Source organism: Carassius auratus, unplaced genomic scaffold (genome assembly GCF_003368295.1).
Source record: "Carassius auratus strain Wakin unplaced genomic scaffold, ASM336829v1 scaf_tig00028353, whole genome shotgun sequence".
In the NCBI taxonomy this organism is placed as follows: Eukaryota; Metazoa; Chordata; class Actinopteri; order Cypriniformes; family Cyprinidae; genus Carassius; species Carassius auratus.
The window spans coordinates 33,882-50,801 of record NW_020525683.1 but is presented as its reverse complement, the minus strand read 5'-3'; the positions used below and the strand labels follow the sequence as shown (position 1 = coordinate 50,801).

Sequence of the window (16,920 nt, the reverse complement as noted above, 5' to 3'; positions counted from 1 at the left end):
ACTGAATATGCTTAGCATGTTCCAAGAGACATAGGCTTGTATGTACAAAGATGTGACAATAGAAGCCACTGGTTCTACTTAAAAAATAGGATTTTTTTTATGATTATTTATATGGTGTTGTTCTACGGAGACCACACGGGCGTGGACGGCAAATGCGCTGCAGCCTAAAACACTGGAATAAAAGGAACGCATGACTGGTTTAATGCAGTTACAAAAAGGCTGATGCAGTTAGTTTAGTTACCGCTTTTGATCATGTGTTCAACTTATGTTACTATTCTTATCCTAACCGACAGACAAAATAGATTATTTTATAAAGCCCCTTCCGGAATGCACACTTTTTTTCAGCTAGTCGATTTTAGGGGATTGCAGTAAAGAGTAAAATCACGTTTCGCACAACATCCACAAATTGTCAAAACGTGTTTACTGGGCTTATCAGCTTCAGAGACATATAATAGGAAGATCAGAATAACTAAAATGTCAGTTTATAGCCACTCATGTCTGAAGTAAACTGGTTTTCAGCTGCATGTATTGATATTCATACAGCATTCATTTCAATGTGTGGAACAGGGTGTGGCTGAACGTGTTTTGTCAATATCCCAGGAAAATCCTCTAAAACCATGTAGAAACTCAACCTCACGAAATTTTTCTTTAAGTAGTACATTTAAAACTAAATTTTAGTGTCATATTTCGCTCCAAAATGAAAATAAATACACTTAAAGATAAGGAAGCTTTTTTTAGGACAGTTAAGGACAATTGTCATTAATTTGACAGAACGTGTATGTTTTTTTATTTTTATTTAATTTTCTGTTAACTTCCTCAGTAGAGTAACTTGTAGCAAAATGTTGAAGTATCAGAACATCATGTTCAGAGATTGAGCATATGAATACAATTCCAGATAAATTACAAAACATTCATTTCAGAATAAATTCTCAAATGAGACTTTTACCCGAAGTTGTGCAGTCCTACTCCAATGTCTTATTAATACACGTGAAAAATTGCCTTAATAGAAATAATGTCATATGGCTGATAATACCTCAATTTAAATCAAAACAAAATCCTCAATACTATTTTTTTTTTTTTAAAGACGAAAAAATAATCTGGGACAATAACAACTGGTTGGCAATATGATGAGATATCAGAACATCTTGTTCAGAGATTGAGCAGATGTATACAAGTCGTGGTGAATTACAAAACGTTATTTATCTCTAAAATCAAACATTCCAAAAACAGGCATTAACTATGAAAGGGTTTTGAAAACCAGTTTGGACAATCATCAGTGTTAGTCAAATGTGTTTCCACCGCTTTCCTACAGTCAGCCTGAAAGAGTACTTTTCTATCACAGAGGTTCTATGACAATATAACTTTCAATGACGAGTGTTTGAGCAGCTCTATGGATCCATCAGAGCCAAGCAAACTGATACGTTATAAAATGTATGCTTTAATGTGAAACAGGCAAGCTGTTTATGAATATTTACTTGTTATCAGCCCACTATTTTCCCAGTTGATTCAAATTGCTTGAACTTTTGTAATGTTCATGAGCAGATCAACCCATATGATGAACAACAATCAGAGGTCCCTGTTAACGGACACTTTCACGTACATATGGTTATCGGCGTATAACAATGATGTTGTTTCATCAAGCCAATGCATCGGTACTGGTCCTTCTCATATTATTGCAGTCCAAGCTTTTTGTAAAAAAAACTCTCTCATCACAATGAACAGAATTAGCTTCTACCAACATTTCTTCAAATTTGTGTCATTTTGATGCAAAAAACTTTTGTGTTCCAAACCCTCAGTAAAAGCTGAAAGTTGCTAATGTGATGAGGATTATTTCGGATTGAGGGCTGACGCAGATGGGAGCCAAACTGACGTCTCTCACCAGCAGCACTCATTTCAGCAAGCCGCGATTTCACTCTGCAGTACCATCGAACACAGACGGAGCGACAGCTCAACCTTCCCGGATCTTCGCAGCAAGGGCTGAGTTCTCCTGACGAATGGCCTTGTAGTCTTCAAGGATTTTCTCTAGATTGCTAACTGTTCTTTTACCATTTTCAGTCTCAATCTACAAAAAATAAATACATAAATATATTGGACTGATGACAGCTGAAAAGTGAGAATGAAATTATGTTTGCTTAGTTCTAAACATGGCTTGGTTTCACACCTGCTCCTCAAGATCTCGGATTTCTCTCATGATGGTCCCTGTGTCTTCAATGGTCTGAATCAGCTGAGTGCAGTTCTGAGAGCACAGATATGTTAGAATGATTAAGTTGATGATTTTCTTGCAGGACAAAACTGCCAGAGTCTTGCTGAAGTCAGCAAGAGCATTAGCTCCTAAGTTCAGTTGTGCAGTTCAAAGGTTGAACAGATGGACAAACTGAGCAAAAGCCACCATGTCATGTGTCATTTTTGTCTGAAATGTTTTTTGCAGGATCACTAGCAGCATGCCTTTTGCTCGTCTTGTCACAGGAGACAAAAATGTTTTTCCAACCCAGTACCTGCATTTAAGGACTTCAATGTGGAACTTTTTTTTTTTTAAACAATCCAAACCAGTGACAACACCAAAATATATTCCATCACATTTATTTATAGATCTTAATAATATGCAGACTCATACCTCATGTAAGGCAGCCAAGTACTTGTAGGATTTACGGACAGATTCATCTTTCTTGGCATCCTGCATTAAAAGATTTCAGTTTTTTTAATACTGAATTACTATTACAAAACAATGAAAACGTCAGATTATATAAGAGGATCTGAGACAAAGAATATATTTTTAAATTATTTTAAATACACTGCTGTTCAAATATTCTGAATCATTTTTAAAAAGGAATTGATACTTTTATTCAGCAAAAATGCTGTTCCTTTGAACTTTTTATTCAAAATTACAAATGTTTGAGCACCAAATCAGAAAATTTGAATGATTTCAGCTTTGCTATCTCAGGAAAGAATTACATTCTACAGTATACTAAAGTATAAATCAAATGTCTGTTTTTACTGTCTGATCAAATCAATGCAGCCTTGGTAAGCATTATTGGTGAGACTTTATATATATATATATATATATATATATATATATGTATATAACCTTTTAAACCTTTGAAAACAAGACTGACCTTAAACACCAGTTCATCGGTGACAGCAAATGTTCGGTCCAGTTTTCCTGTCAGGCTGTTAATCTCTTTCTGCAACTCCTTTGTATCAGACAGAATCTGCAGAGGGTCGATTAATAGGGTCAGAGGTCAAAAGGCTTCTGAAGAACTGCTAACTTCAAACAGAAAGCTGATGTCCGTGGACACAGGTCATGAACTCAGATGAAGTATTTAATTGAGGGCTAGATAAAGGATAAAATCAATCCAAGACCTTAGTGATTTCTTCCTTCTGTTTCTTTATGTTGCCTACGATCTCCAAGATCCTCATGGTGTAGGCTGAGCGAGACACATCTTTAGATAGCGTTTCATACTCAGTTAGCTGTAGAAAAACATTAAGAAGGAGATTAAACAAACACAGTGAATGTTAAACCAACAAACAATAAATATTATAATACAGATGCAGATTATTAGTTTAATATGCATTAATATGGACTGCGAATTTGAGATTCCAAAGGTAGTGGGGAGACATAGCTAAATGTAACAGACATTGAAACCAAAAGATCTTATGTTTTGTAATGGCAAATAAGGACAAAAACTCATTTACATGGAACAGATGGCACTGAACACTTGTTTTTGAGTGGTACGACTGGTAAGGAAATGGTGTAGGTGCTTAATGCATGTCTTGGGTGACTGAAAGGAGAGGGAAGGGATGAGACAATAAAAACATTTCGTACCAGCTGCTTATACAGACTCTCCTTCTTTTTGGCCTCCTCAGCAGACTGTTTGATTTTGTCATGCAGGTCTTTGATCCCTGACAGCTTCCTGGAGGACTCAGACTATTCGAAAATGTACATAACTGATTACTTCATTAAGGCACACAATACAGTCAAATTTACAGTAAGGGCTGCACAATTAATCACACCCAAAAAAAATATTGCACTATGGCTTAGTGAGATTATTAACAAAGCAAAGATATTTCACAAAAAAGCCGCTCATGATGTAGTGTTTTCAGTTTCCCAGAACAGCTTGATTCACAGTAAACAGGTCACTTTTAAAGGGTTAGTTCACCCAAATATTAAAATTATGTCATTAATGACACCTTCATGTCATTCCAAACCAGTAAACAGGTCAATTTTAAAGGGTTAGTTCACCCAAATATTAAAATTATGTCATTAATGACACCTTCATGTCGTTCCAAACCCGTAAGACCTCCGTTTATCTTTGGAAAACAGTTTAATTTTAGATTTAGTTCGAGAGCCCTCCATTGAAGCTGTGTGTACGGTATACTGTCCATGTCCAGAAAGGTAAGAAAAACATCATCAAAGTAGTCCATGTGACATCAGAGGGTCAGTTAGAATTTTTTGAAGCATCGAAAATACATTTTGGTCCAAAAATAACAAAAATTACGACTTTATTCAGCATTGTCTTCTCTTCCAGGTCTGTTGTGAGCGCGTTCACAACACTGAAGTGGTGCTGCTGACATGTTATATTTGTTATTGGGCTCACCAGAAAACACGTCAGCAGCGTATCACAATGGAGATACTTCTTTATTTTCTTATTTTTATTTAGCAATAATAATAACAGATATTCTTCGATTATTATTAATGTTATTATTATCATTACTGTTAAATTGATATACAAATCAAAACATTTTTTGGGCAAAAATGTACAGCTACAACACAAACAAGCTTCGTGGACAATACAAAGAAGCACAGCAAATCTAGCAGAAACGTCATAATTATATTTCTTTCCCAGATCGTGCAGCCCTTTTCATACTTTCTAGATATTTTAACAAATAACACAAAAATGACCTTAACTAAAGCACAATAAATCAGCCTGTTATTATTCAGGGGTTTGATGTCCAAAGAATTGAAATGATATCTACATATTTGGCTGTTTAGATAGGAGTGCATAATAGCTTTAGATGACTGCAGTTGCTTTGGGGCTGAATCACAAGGTACCTCTCTGTTGCCACACAGCTCTTTTAGTCTGCGGTGCTCGTCAATCAACGGGACTCTGTGTTTCTCCCACTGAGAGGCTAAATGAACCACTCGTGTAGAGCTTGCCTCAACCAGACTCTACCCAACACAAACACACAGGACAAAAAGAAACATGTCATTAGTCACACGGTTCAATTCTGTCTGCACTGTTATTCCTGTTTTCATTGTTTGTTTTTGGTTCTGAAACATGGGGTTGACACATGTGTGTACAGTGTGTGACTTGTGTACCTGTAATTTTAGCAGGTTGTTCTCAGCGTCAGGTAGCAGGTCAATGGTCTGTCTCTTCATTTTGATCGAATTCTCCTTCTCGTCATTACTAACCTCTTTCTGTTGTAGCTCATTTGACACCTGCAGACAGGAATACGACATATTAATGATTACAAATAAACTGCTGCATTTATTCTCCAATTAACCTAATATTCCCCCGTATTATATTTGTTAAATCACTATATTATATGTGATATGTTATACTATAATGTCATGTTATCTGATTGGTCATTGCCTGCTGGATGGACACAGTGAGCTGCTTGATGTCTCCTCCCACTTCTTCCATGTGGACTGACAGCTGCTGCAACTGTTGCTGCAGAGCAGCAAGTTCTGCTTCCTGCTGGGCCTTTAGGTCCTCCTCTGATTGGTGAGAGCTGGGAAGTGCACTTGCTGCTGCTGCCATCTGCTGGGCTGCCTTCTCAGGTTCCTAAAATCATTTTGCCTTTTTAGCTCAGAGCCAAAACATCTTCATATCCACTCATTTAGATTACAAGCAGATCAAATTAATTGGATAAAGGATCTAAAATTAACTTTTAGGTTTTAGGAATAAATAAGAATAAGAAATGGCTTTAAGTTTTTCATGAATAAAAATGTAAGTGTCAGATTTCATTTATATATATATACACACACACACACACACACACACACACACACACACACACACACACACACACACACACACACATTTTAAATGCCATTTACTTTAGAATATAAAATAAGTTTTGTTCAGCAGTGATAAAAAACATAAGCCATATTTTTAATTACTATATAAATGTGTTTTATAATTTATTTTTTTGTTTTGAATGTTTATGCATTGTTTGTGAATTATAAATGTTATTACTTCTACTACATAATTATGTTTATAATAAAAATTATTTTGTGTTTTGTAATGTTTATGTATCATATCATTTATCAAGAAAATTAAAAAACTAATGCCCAACCACAGAGTCCTGCTGAGAAAGCATATTATCGGTATTAATAGTTTATCTATGTTTACCTCAGCCTAGATTACACGACAGCCAACTGGCACGCTACTATTTTTACCATGTGTTACTGTGTTCAACACATCTACAGACAGTCAATACACGCAAAATTACTATATAGATAATTTCACATCTTAGCACTTTGCTTCTCACTCAAAACAAAAAACTATATCAGATGCATCAAAAACCGAATTACTAAAGCGCTCGAAATTATTCATTTATATTAAAAGCACCTTAATGTAAAGCCATGTGAATAAAGGCTTTTAAATTTTTTCACAATAATTTAGAGTGCCTTGGAATGATTCATTCATTTAGAAATCCTGCATCCAAAAAGCACAGATTTAAGGACTTAATACGCCAGCAGCATTTTTTGCTGTATGATTTTCAGACATATTTCTTTCGATTGAGCTTTTGCCACACATTTCCACTACATTTCCATGTCTCACAAGCTTTGTCATAGCTGTACTACCTACAATGTCTACATTTTGAATATAACCTTGTTAGTAACACAGTCATGTCACTATTATTTTCCATGACAAAGAAAACAAAACCACATTACAAAACCTAAGATTTTCCAGCATGTGGGAACCCTTGCCCATCAGTTTGAGTACACAGATTCTGACAGGTACCTGTGTAAAGGTGAATTTCTCTGTATGAGTGAAGCGTGTGCCTTTGGTCAGCACATCTCCCCCAGTGGAAGCACCACCGAATGACTGCAGCAGTTCAGCGAGGTCAGAAGTGGAGCGCGTGGCTCCGTGTGTGTCAGGACGTGGCTGAGCCGCTGTCCTCAGCTGCTCCTCAATACGCTTCTGCAGTCGGGCCTTCTTTCTGGATCGGTACTCCTGGAGAGACAAGATAACAAGAGTGGCAAGGATTTATTATATTTAACAATTATATTTCTTTAGTTGAATTTCACATTTTATTCATTTATGATTCATGATGCTTCTTATTGCACTCTGGCTATTTTCAGATTCACAACCACTCTCAAAGCACTGCAAGAAAAAACGGTAAACAGAAATAAATTACAAACACAGATATAGCCTTGCGATTTACAAATAAAATATGTGCTGAGACCTTGGAGAACATCTAGGGGTCAGACAACAGGCCAGTGTGTAAGGTAGTTGGGGGGCAGGTGAGGTGAGAATGTGGAACTGAGATGTGAGAGGGCAGCGGTACAGTCAAAGGACACATACATGCTGAATGTCACACTTGTGTGAAAGACATCTCTGTGTTCCATCCTCGTGTTGATACATGCCTTTACCACAGAGACGCCATCAAGGAAAGTAGCTAAAATATTTACATGCTAGTGTTATTGTTATTATCAAGACAGGGAACCTAGGGATCGTGCTAGAGAGACATCATGCTGAGGCTGTAAAGCAGGCCATCTGTAGGAGTAAATGGAGCCAAAATGAAATTAAGTACTTGGCAATATAACTATTCTATTAACATTTCAGTTTCAGACATTGTTTACAATGACGAATTTATGAGCTTCAAGTGTTAGTTCACCCAAACAAGATTGTGGGTTACCAAGCAGTTTCTGGTCTATGGAAGCCAATGGGGACTAACAACTGTTTACCCTCTTCAAAATATCTTCTTTCACATCCAGCAGAATAAAGAAATTCATTCAGGTTTGAAGCAATTTCAGGGTGAGTAAATGAAGATAATTTTATTTTTATTTTTGGGTGAACTATACCTTTAAATTAAAAATTAAAGATACAAAGAAAAAAAACTATTGAATTAATTGCTCTACCTTGTTAACTATTTAAAAACCACTAAAATGGCAAAGACACAACTAAATGAATACAATAAAATTACAATGACACTTAAAAAATATATAGTAGAAAAAATAAAAGCCAAGTTTTCAAATATTAATACTATAAAAGTATATAAACAAAGCTGAAGTAACACTGTTATAAACTCCATGGAGACCTAGAAATGATGTCAAAACTATCACGAAGCAACTAATGACCACAGTTTTATTTTTGGATGAACACTAAGGGGGGATGAGAATAACCTCAGGTGTAAGTCTTGACAGAAGGCCTTGGCTGTTCCATTCACTCTCCCACTCCTGTGTGGCACTAAGTTCAGAGATGTGGTTCTCCAGGAGGGACGCTGGCACTGAGGTATGCTGGGAAGGCTGGGCGGTCACAGGCAGCAAATAATTCCTCCAGTATTCTTGCACCTCTGAGAGGATTCACAAAGAAACATTAAAGACATACTAATGTTAGCAGAATGAATCATGAAGCTGAATTTGTTTTTTTGTCAAATTCCTAAAAGGGGTAATCACACTTCAGGGGCAAGTGGCAACAAGGCTAATACCACACCAAACCTAAGGGGGCTTATTGAATGGAATAAGTGAAAATGAGCATGCCTTTTGGCTGTTTCCTGGAAGAGACTTTCACTGAATATGGGAGGCTCAGCGGCTGGGCGTGGAAACTGTAACATGGGCCGGAACTCTGAAATTACATTGACATACATTTGTCAGTTAGTTAGTTAGCTGGCAAGAAGTTTCTAGAGTTCTGCATATAAGCCTTAGCCCTGGATTTCAAGATGTATGGCATGCTGAGGTACCTGCATTTTACAATGAATGGGGAGTCTACAGGACGGAGGGAGCCAAGGCACTGACAACTGCGCTTTAATTTGAGCAGCAATTGCTCTCTGCATCAGCGCAGACTTCCCTAAGTGAGGAGAGATATATGCAACAATCAAGACAATTCTGAGAAAATTGCCTCATTAATCATATTAATTTGATCAAATAATCAAAAGCAACACGTGACACTACAAAGGCAAGCAAACTATTCTTTGGGAAAAAATTATAGTAATGCTTGCAATATTGAGTCTGAACCAGTCTGCACTGTTTCCCACTGAGTTTATAATTGCGTTAACAAGCTATTAACTGAAATTGACTCTGGATCCTTTCCAAGATAATAAAACATTTTAATGCATTTTTAGGCAATCGAGAGTGCTTAATTAATGTAGGAGAATTGAGGGGGAAGAATAATCATTTCTAGTTTATTGAAGAAAGCTGGGAATAATCAGCACTCTAAGCTCTTACATTAACACCCTAGTTAATCACATTACCCTTTGATCCCAGCAACAGCCCAACCACAACACTTTATTAATACACAGCCAGAAATTCATCTCAGGTTCTGGAAAATTTGTTGAAGAAACGGTTGGAAACTTTGAGTCACACCAGATTTAATATGATGCGAATCACTTCAAATCACTATTACGTCATTATTCTCCAGTATTATCACATGGTGTGTAAAGTAACTGATATAAAATAATTACAAATATAAACTCTGAGAAACAGGCTTCCATAGTTGCTAGACTGCAGTTTTACTATCTGCATTGCAAATAATAGATCATGTTGTAGACATCTTTCTTCTGTATTGTGATGTATTTTCTAATGAAACAAATTAATGAAGAAAAAGTTGCAGGGAAGGGACTTTTTTTTTCTAGTAGATCTAAATCTGAGCTTGAAGAAGATTTTAAAGGGTTAGTTCACCCCAAAAATGAAAATTGTCATTAATTACACATCCTCATGTCGTTCCAAACCTGAAAGACAGCAATGCAACTGAAATGTTCCCAGGTACAGACATTTGGTATATACATCGATTCAGTTTTGCGATGCTACGAGAATACTTTTTTTTTTGCACAAAGAAAACAAAACGAACAATTTACTCAACCACTCTTCTACTCTGAGTTATGTCTTTCACCATTTTAGAGAGTATTACAATGTATACGCATATTTTTCCATAAGCATAAACAACACTTATTAACCAGATTACGTTAATGCGCGCGCTTTCCCCCTGAATGTAAACAATGCTGATTACGTCAAATATGTTCTTGGGTACCCTCCAAAATGGCAGAAGATGTAAAGTTGGGGAGAAGAATGGTTGAGAAATATATGTTCATTTTGATTTCTTTGCGCAAAAAAAAAAGAAAAAAAAAAGTATTCTTGTAGCGTTGCAAAACTTAAGCTGAGCCATTGATGTCACATGGACTGTTTTACCGATGTATTTACTACTTTTCTGGAGGGGGAAAATTTCAGTTGCATTGCTGTCTATGGACGGTCAGATAGCTCTCCGATTTCACCAAAAATATCTGAAATTAGTGTTCTGAAGATGAAAGAAGGTCTTATGGGTTTGGAACGACATAAGGGTGAGTAATTAATGGCATAATTTTCATTTTGGGGTGAACTAACCCTTTAAGAAATAGGCAGGCTTTAAGTAGACAAAATGATTGCAGAAGTCTGGCAAAAATCACTAGAGAGAAGAAGTTTTTTCAGTAGAAGATCTAATTATGACATTTTAATTAAAAATTGGATGGATGAATCAATCCCAATAAGATGCATTTATAAAATACCCACTGTGAATTTCCATTTTATGCATTGTATATTTAATATCATTATCAAGTATATGCCAAAATACATAAATGCAAAAAAGTTGTCAAAAGTACCTGCAGGCTGGTCCGAGGCCTCTGAACTCTCTCTGGGTAGCTTCTCAACCAGAAACATGAACAGAGAGCGAATCTCTGGCTCATTGCTGTAGAGAAATGTCTGGTAGCCAATTTCCCCTTTAAAACCCACATCCTAAACATAAAAGAATGCAAAAATCACATCAGAGTGGATTACAAGTCATTTCTCTAAATTTTTAAGTTAGAACGTATAGAGAGTGGTACTAACAATAGCACTTTAAAATGAGGTCTCATTTGTTAAAGCGATCATATGATGCTTTTTTAAAGATCATTATTTTGTGTATTTGGTGTAACAGAATATGTTTACATGCTTTAACGTTCAAAAAACACTTAATTTTTAAAACACTGTACATTATTGCAGGTCCCCTATGCTCCGCCTCTCTCAAAGGTGTAGTATTCTACAAAGTCCCTCCATCTGACAAGCGCAGTCTGCTTTGATTGGCCAGATGATCCAGTGCATTGTGATTGGCCGAACACCGCAAGCACTCGTCGGAAATGTAACGCCCCTTTCCATAATCATGAACTTCATCTTTAGTTTTACCCTGAGTTCAAGTCGGAAAAGGGAACAGAGTCGTGTGACAGACACAGTAATGAAGCTTGTACGTGTTTGCAGTACACAAGCCACGGACAGTTAAGACAGCTGATTCCACTGTTTGACCATCTCTCTCTCTCTATCTCTCTCTCTCTCATACACATGAAAGGCACAAAACTCTGCATTTGAACATTCAATAGCAAATACTTAAACTAATAACAAAACATATATACAGTAGCTGATTCAGAAGCACCAGATTGTCATAAAATCAGAATGACCTCCTCTCCTAGGTTCACGAAACGGTCATCCATAAAATGTGTTGCTGTTCTGTTGTAAGTAATCTTAAAGGGGGGTACAATGGTGTTTCGTGTATTCAGAGTTGTTCACAGTGCTAAAGAGATGGATTCTCATGCTAAACATGGCCAAAGTTTGAAAAAATAATTTAGAAGAATGACTGAGAATTTCTGTGCCGAAAATCTAACTTCCGTTTTGGTAAAAGTTTTGGCTGTTTTTTTTTTTTTTTGATCGGGGATCGAATGACGTAGACGAGAACGGAAGTCCTTATATGAGCATTTCTCCCAGAAAAGTGCGCCCGCGCACACACGTTGACCAGAGGAGAGCGAGACCGCACACATCAACGCGCTTCAAAATCATTGGCAGTGCTGCATAGGATTTGTTCGAGAATGCCTCCAAATAAGTGCATTTTTGGATGTGAGGGAAAGTTTACGGTGTTCAACTTCCACAAGAACCCAGCATTACATGAACAGTGGATGCAGTTTGTTTTTCCGGGGCAGCAACGGAGTGTAGCAAGTGCATTTGTGTTTTCTGGTCATTTGAGTGACAAATGTTTTATAAACAAGGCCCAGATCGACGCTAGATTTGCACATCATTTGCTATTAAAACATGGAGCCGTCCCGGTGATAAAAGACCCCATTCATGTAAGTACAATTGCATCAGATTTCTGTATTTTGTTGGAAATCAGCACATATGTTAAATGTGAAAATACATATGTTAAATCAGAATATATGTTAATGGAAACAACACGAAACACCAGTATTATAGCTCCGCTCAAGGTACGCCTCCAGGAGCTCGGCTTTGTCCGGAAAGAATCGGAAAGCAGTATTTTTCTTTTATAAATATGATAAAACTAAAGAATTTTCGGATATATGAAGGATGCAGTACTACTCTATAGGTACTCAAGATAAGGGGTGCTCCGATCACGATCAGCCGATCGTTATGCGCATCTAATCAGTAAAGCCGGTTCTCTAATCAGTGGTAAATTCCATCAGGTGCATGATTTCACATAGAGCAGCTGTTACTACACAGAGCCATTGTTAACTGAGAAGCAAATCCACGTTCATTTTCAGCGTTTATTTGTGCATCTTCTCAGTTAACAACGGTTCTGTGTAGTAACAGCTGGGCTGCGTTCAGCCCCGACAAAACGTTGCACAACGTTTTTTAAACAGAAACGGTGGTGCGTTGAACACACTGTTTTGATGACGCAAGTGTTGCAACTATGGCAGCTGAGAAGGCCATTATTTGTGTTCTTTGTGAAGAATTTTCGGAGCCATCTATTAAGCCTCACATTCTGACTTTATTTGTAGTTCAAACGGTTTTAATACCCTGTATTTTCTTTCTCATTTTTAGGAAAAGCACTTAATTACCATTGTTTATTTCTATACCAAATGTCATACACTGGCAATGAAGCTAAAAATATAAACATCTACATCACTATGTTGATATCCTATATTTTTACAATAAAACTTATGACAAACATGTCTTCTAATATCCTCAGTTGTTGCGTATACCGAGCTGCAACGAACACATTTGTACATTATTTTCCTTGAAGCCATTGTGCGAGTTCACTTTAATACCGCGTGCTTTATATACATGTTGCTGCTGATTGGACTGCAGTTCTGACACACCAACCAAACAAGAGAAAACGCATCTCAAACCCCGTTGCACACCGGTGCACGCCGTTTCCAGGAAACATGGCGTTCAGCACGGAAACCGTAGCAAAACGTTGCGCACCGTTTTGAACTTGAACATGCCCCTGCTCTATGTGAAATCATGCACCTGATGGAATTTACCGCTGATTAGAAAACCAGCTTTACTGACGAGATGCGCATTAACGATTGGCTGATCGTGATCGGAGCACCCCATATCAAGATTAACATGAGATTAGGTGAAACGGTGTATGTTATGTACCCTTTAAAGATTCTTAAATGCATCTACCTTCGAAAGGCTAAAAAAAGTGCTTTTGCTTTTGCCTGGAAAAGACAGCATCTCCTGGACATGGCTTCAACAGTAACTGCGGTTACTGAAACAACAGCTTCTTTCATTGAGGGAACATTTAGGCGGCATTACACAAATATTACCACATAGTGATGTAGACGTGTGGGGTTATGTTTGAATGAGCTGTTTTAGTAGGGCATGGCAGAGTCTTAACTTTGATAAGGAATATCTCTTTGGATTTGAGACTTTAGTATTTGCAACTTTACAGATCTTTTTCATGCACCAAGAGCTTGTAACACTCCAAAGAGATAGTAAAAATGTAAATTGTATCATATGACCTCTTTAAGATTAATTAATTAACATGAACTATATATTTTCAATGTGTATATATATAATATTTTTACACCAGTTACTTTCCTTTGTTCATGTTATATTGTAGCCTTTGTAAAAATGTTCATGTTAGTTCACACAGTAAATTAACTAATGTTAACAGATACAACATTTGATTTTAATAATGTATTAGTAACATTGAAAATAAGAATAGCTAAGATTAACAAAAGTATTTTCATTGTTAGTGCGTGTTAGCCAATGTTACAAATGAAACCTAGTTGTATTTCCGGCACTAAGTACTTATGAAACAAAACTGCCAAAAAGGCTAATTATTGATGATACTATTGTAATAAAAAATATTTTCCTGTGTAACATTTATATGTCATCTGAATGAAATCACAACAGATTAATTAAATTGGGGAAGATCTACTCTAAGATTCTGCCAGATCTACTGTCTGCAGTAAGGACCCATTTATATTTTAAGAAAAATGTTCATAATTTAAAGTTTTATTTTTATAAATGTTCACACCGTAACTTCTTTATTCAAACCTAAGACGAAAACAAAAGTGCTTATTCACCAGCAGTAATGCGTTTTGAATGGCTATCAGCTGACTTTGTCAGTTGTGAGGGGTCAAGTTGACTTAAGCACACAGTGGGACGTCCAGGCACCGTGTCTCTCACCTGACAAGCCTGTGCCAGGCTCATGCCCAGTCTAAAGCGGGCAGACATGGCAGGGGGGAGTGAATGGGACAAGCCATTGCCCAGCGCAGGGTCGATCACACGCAGGCATTTCACCACCGCCTCCACGATCAGCTCACTGGTGAACTGCTTCACACTCTGAACATCCTCATCAATGTCCCTTGAAGATGAGGAGGGGATAACAACCACACATAGGCAATAAATAAGTCTGGCATGTCCCAAGATGCAAATCCCTCCGAAGAGGGAGGAAATGACTTGTCACAACTGAGGAGACCTGTAAGATTTTGAATACTTACGTGCCAGCTTGTCTTAGAGAGCGAATTAAAATCCTGTCGACTTCTTCCATCACGGAAAGAGGTCAGATATAGCTGCTCGACTGCCTTCCGTAACAAAATTAAACCCCCACCGTGAACAAGGCAAATTTATATCATAAGGCTTCAGCTAACCCTCAGCATCGCTTTCACTACAGCCTGTGCAGGACTGCTAACCAGGACGACCGTTCGGTTGCCATGGTTACATTTCAAAAGCCAGCTTTAAATGACCTGTAAATAATTTTTTTAACACATGCTCTAACAAAACTGCGTGTCAAAATTACAGTTTGTCTCACACAGTCTCTTCAAAACCTGCTTTTTCTGGAGAGGAAGTCATTACCTAGGAGTGTCCGACGCAGTGCACCATGGGACATGAAGTTTTAGATATTATAGCCGCTTGTAATGAACTACTCGTTAAAAACTCAAGTTCCCGACATCCACAGCGCGGGCAGGTCTCGTGACGAGTCCGACGCGTAAGCACGTGCGCTGTCCAGGAGCGAATTGAAATGTTTGAGATGTGTTTGTAATGTAATGTGTTTGTAGGTTTGAGAGAAAATCAGATGATTTAGATCATTGGATTTAGTTTTTTTTAGCAGATGCCAGAAAGGCCAAGATATTTATTGTCAACATTATTAGTGCTTAGTTAATATTAAATTATATATTTAAATCTACAATGATTTGAAGCATACAGTAAATCAATCTTTAGAGAACCTTAAAGGGTTAGTTCGCCCAAAAATGAAAATTATGTCATTAATAACTCACCCATATGCTGTTCCAAACATGTAAGACCTCCTTTTATCTTCGGAACACAGTTTAAGATATTTTAGATTTAGTCCGAGAGCTCTCAGTCCCTCCATTGAAGCTGTGTGTACGGTATACTGTCCATGTCCAGAAAGGTAAGAAAAACATCATCAAAGTAGTCCATGTGACATCAGAGGGTCCGTTGGAATTTTTTGAAGCATCGAAAATACATTTTGGTCCAAAAATAGCAAAAACGACGACTTTATTCAGCATTGTCTTCTCTTCCGTGTCTGTTGTGAGAGGTAGTTCAAATCAAAACAGTCTGGATATCCGGTTCGCGAACGAATCATTCAGTTGACCAAATCGAACTGAATCGTTTTAAACGGTTCACATCTCTAATACGCATTAATTCACAAATGACTTGTTAACTTTTTTTTAAATGTGGCTGACACTCCCTCTGAGTTCAAACAAACAAATATCCTGGAGTAATGCATGCACTCAAACAGTACACTGACTGAACTGCTGTGAAGATGAACACCGAACCAAGCCAGATAACGAACAATAGACTGACTCGTTCACGAGTGAAGAACCGGTTGCATCGGAGTTCGGATCACCAGTAGTTCTTTCGGACAGTTCGATTCAATAAACCGGTTGAATAAAACGGTTCACCGGTTCTTTTGCACTCGACATAATGGCGTCATTTACGATGATTTCCCTTGATTCAAGCCTTCGGTTTACCAGCGCTCATAAGACTAGCACAGAATCAGTTCAGTTCAGACGCTCTGTGTGTCGGTCTGCTTCACGCTGAATCACACATGCGCAGTATCATCAGCTCCTCGGTTCACGAATCGGACGCGTCTGACAGAAACGGTTCTTGACTCGTGAACGAGTCAATGTTTTGTTCGTTATCTGGCTTGGCTCGGTGTTCATCTTCACAGCAGTTCAGTCAATGTACTGTTTGAGTACATGAACTCCGGGATATTGGTTTGTTTGAACTTAGAGGGAGTGTCAGCCACATTTAAAAAGTGAACAGCTTAAGTCATTTGTGGATTAATGCGTATTAGAGATGCGAACCGTTTAAAATGATTCAGTTCGATTTGGTGAACTGAATGATTCGTTCGCGAACCGGATATCCAGACTGTTTTGATTTGAACTATCTCTCACAACAGACACGGAAGAGAAGACAATGCTGAATAAAGTCGTCGTTTTTGCTATTTTTGGACCAAAATGTATTTTCGATGCTTCAAAAAATTC

At 37.5% G+C, this 16,920-nt stretch overlaps 1 protein-coding gene across 1 annotated transcript; it reads right to left on the bottom strand.

Annotated features, from left to right (window-relative positions):
- Window positions 1-807: 807 nt before the first annotated feature.
- Window positions 808-15,251, bottom strand: LOC113079520 (coiled-coil domain-containing protein 22-like). Its single transcript, XM_026251755.1, has 16 exons — window positions 14,911-15,251; window positions 14,597-14,774; window positions 10,801-10,933; window positions 8,911-9,017; window positions 8,711-8,795; window positions 8,354-8,523; window positions 6,969-7,181; window positions 5,592-5,783; window positions 5,318-5,437; window positions 5,051-5,167; window positions 3,824-3,925; window positions 3,361-3,468; window positions 3,114-3,209; window positions 2,615-2,674; window positions 2,162-2,236; window positions 808-2,062 (listed from the first exon to the last, which is right to left on the bottom strand). Exons 1-16 carry the CDS (start codon window positions 14,958-14,960, stop codon window positions 1,949-1,951), a joined length of 1,920 nt encoding a protein of 639 aa, XP_026107540.1. The 5' UTR covers window positions 14,961-15,251; the 3' UTR covers window positions 808-1,948.
- Window positions 15,252-16,920: the final 1,669 nt, after the last annotated feature.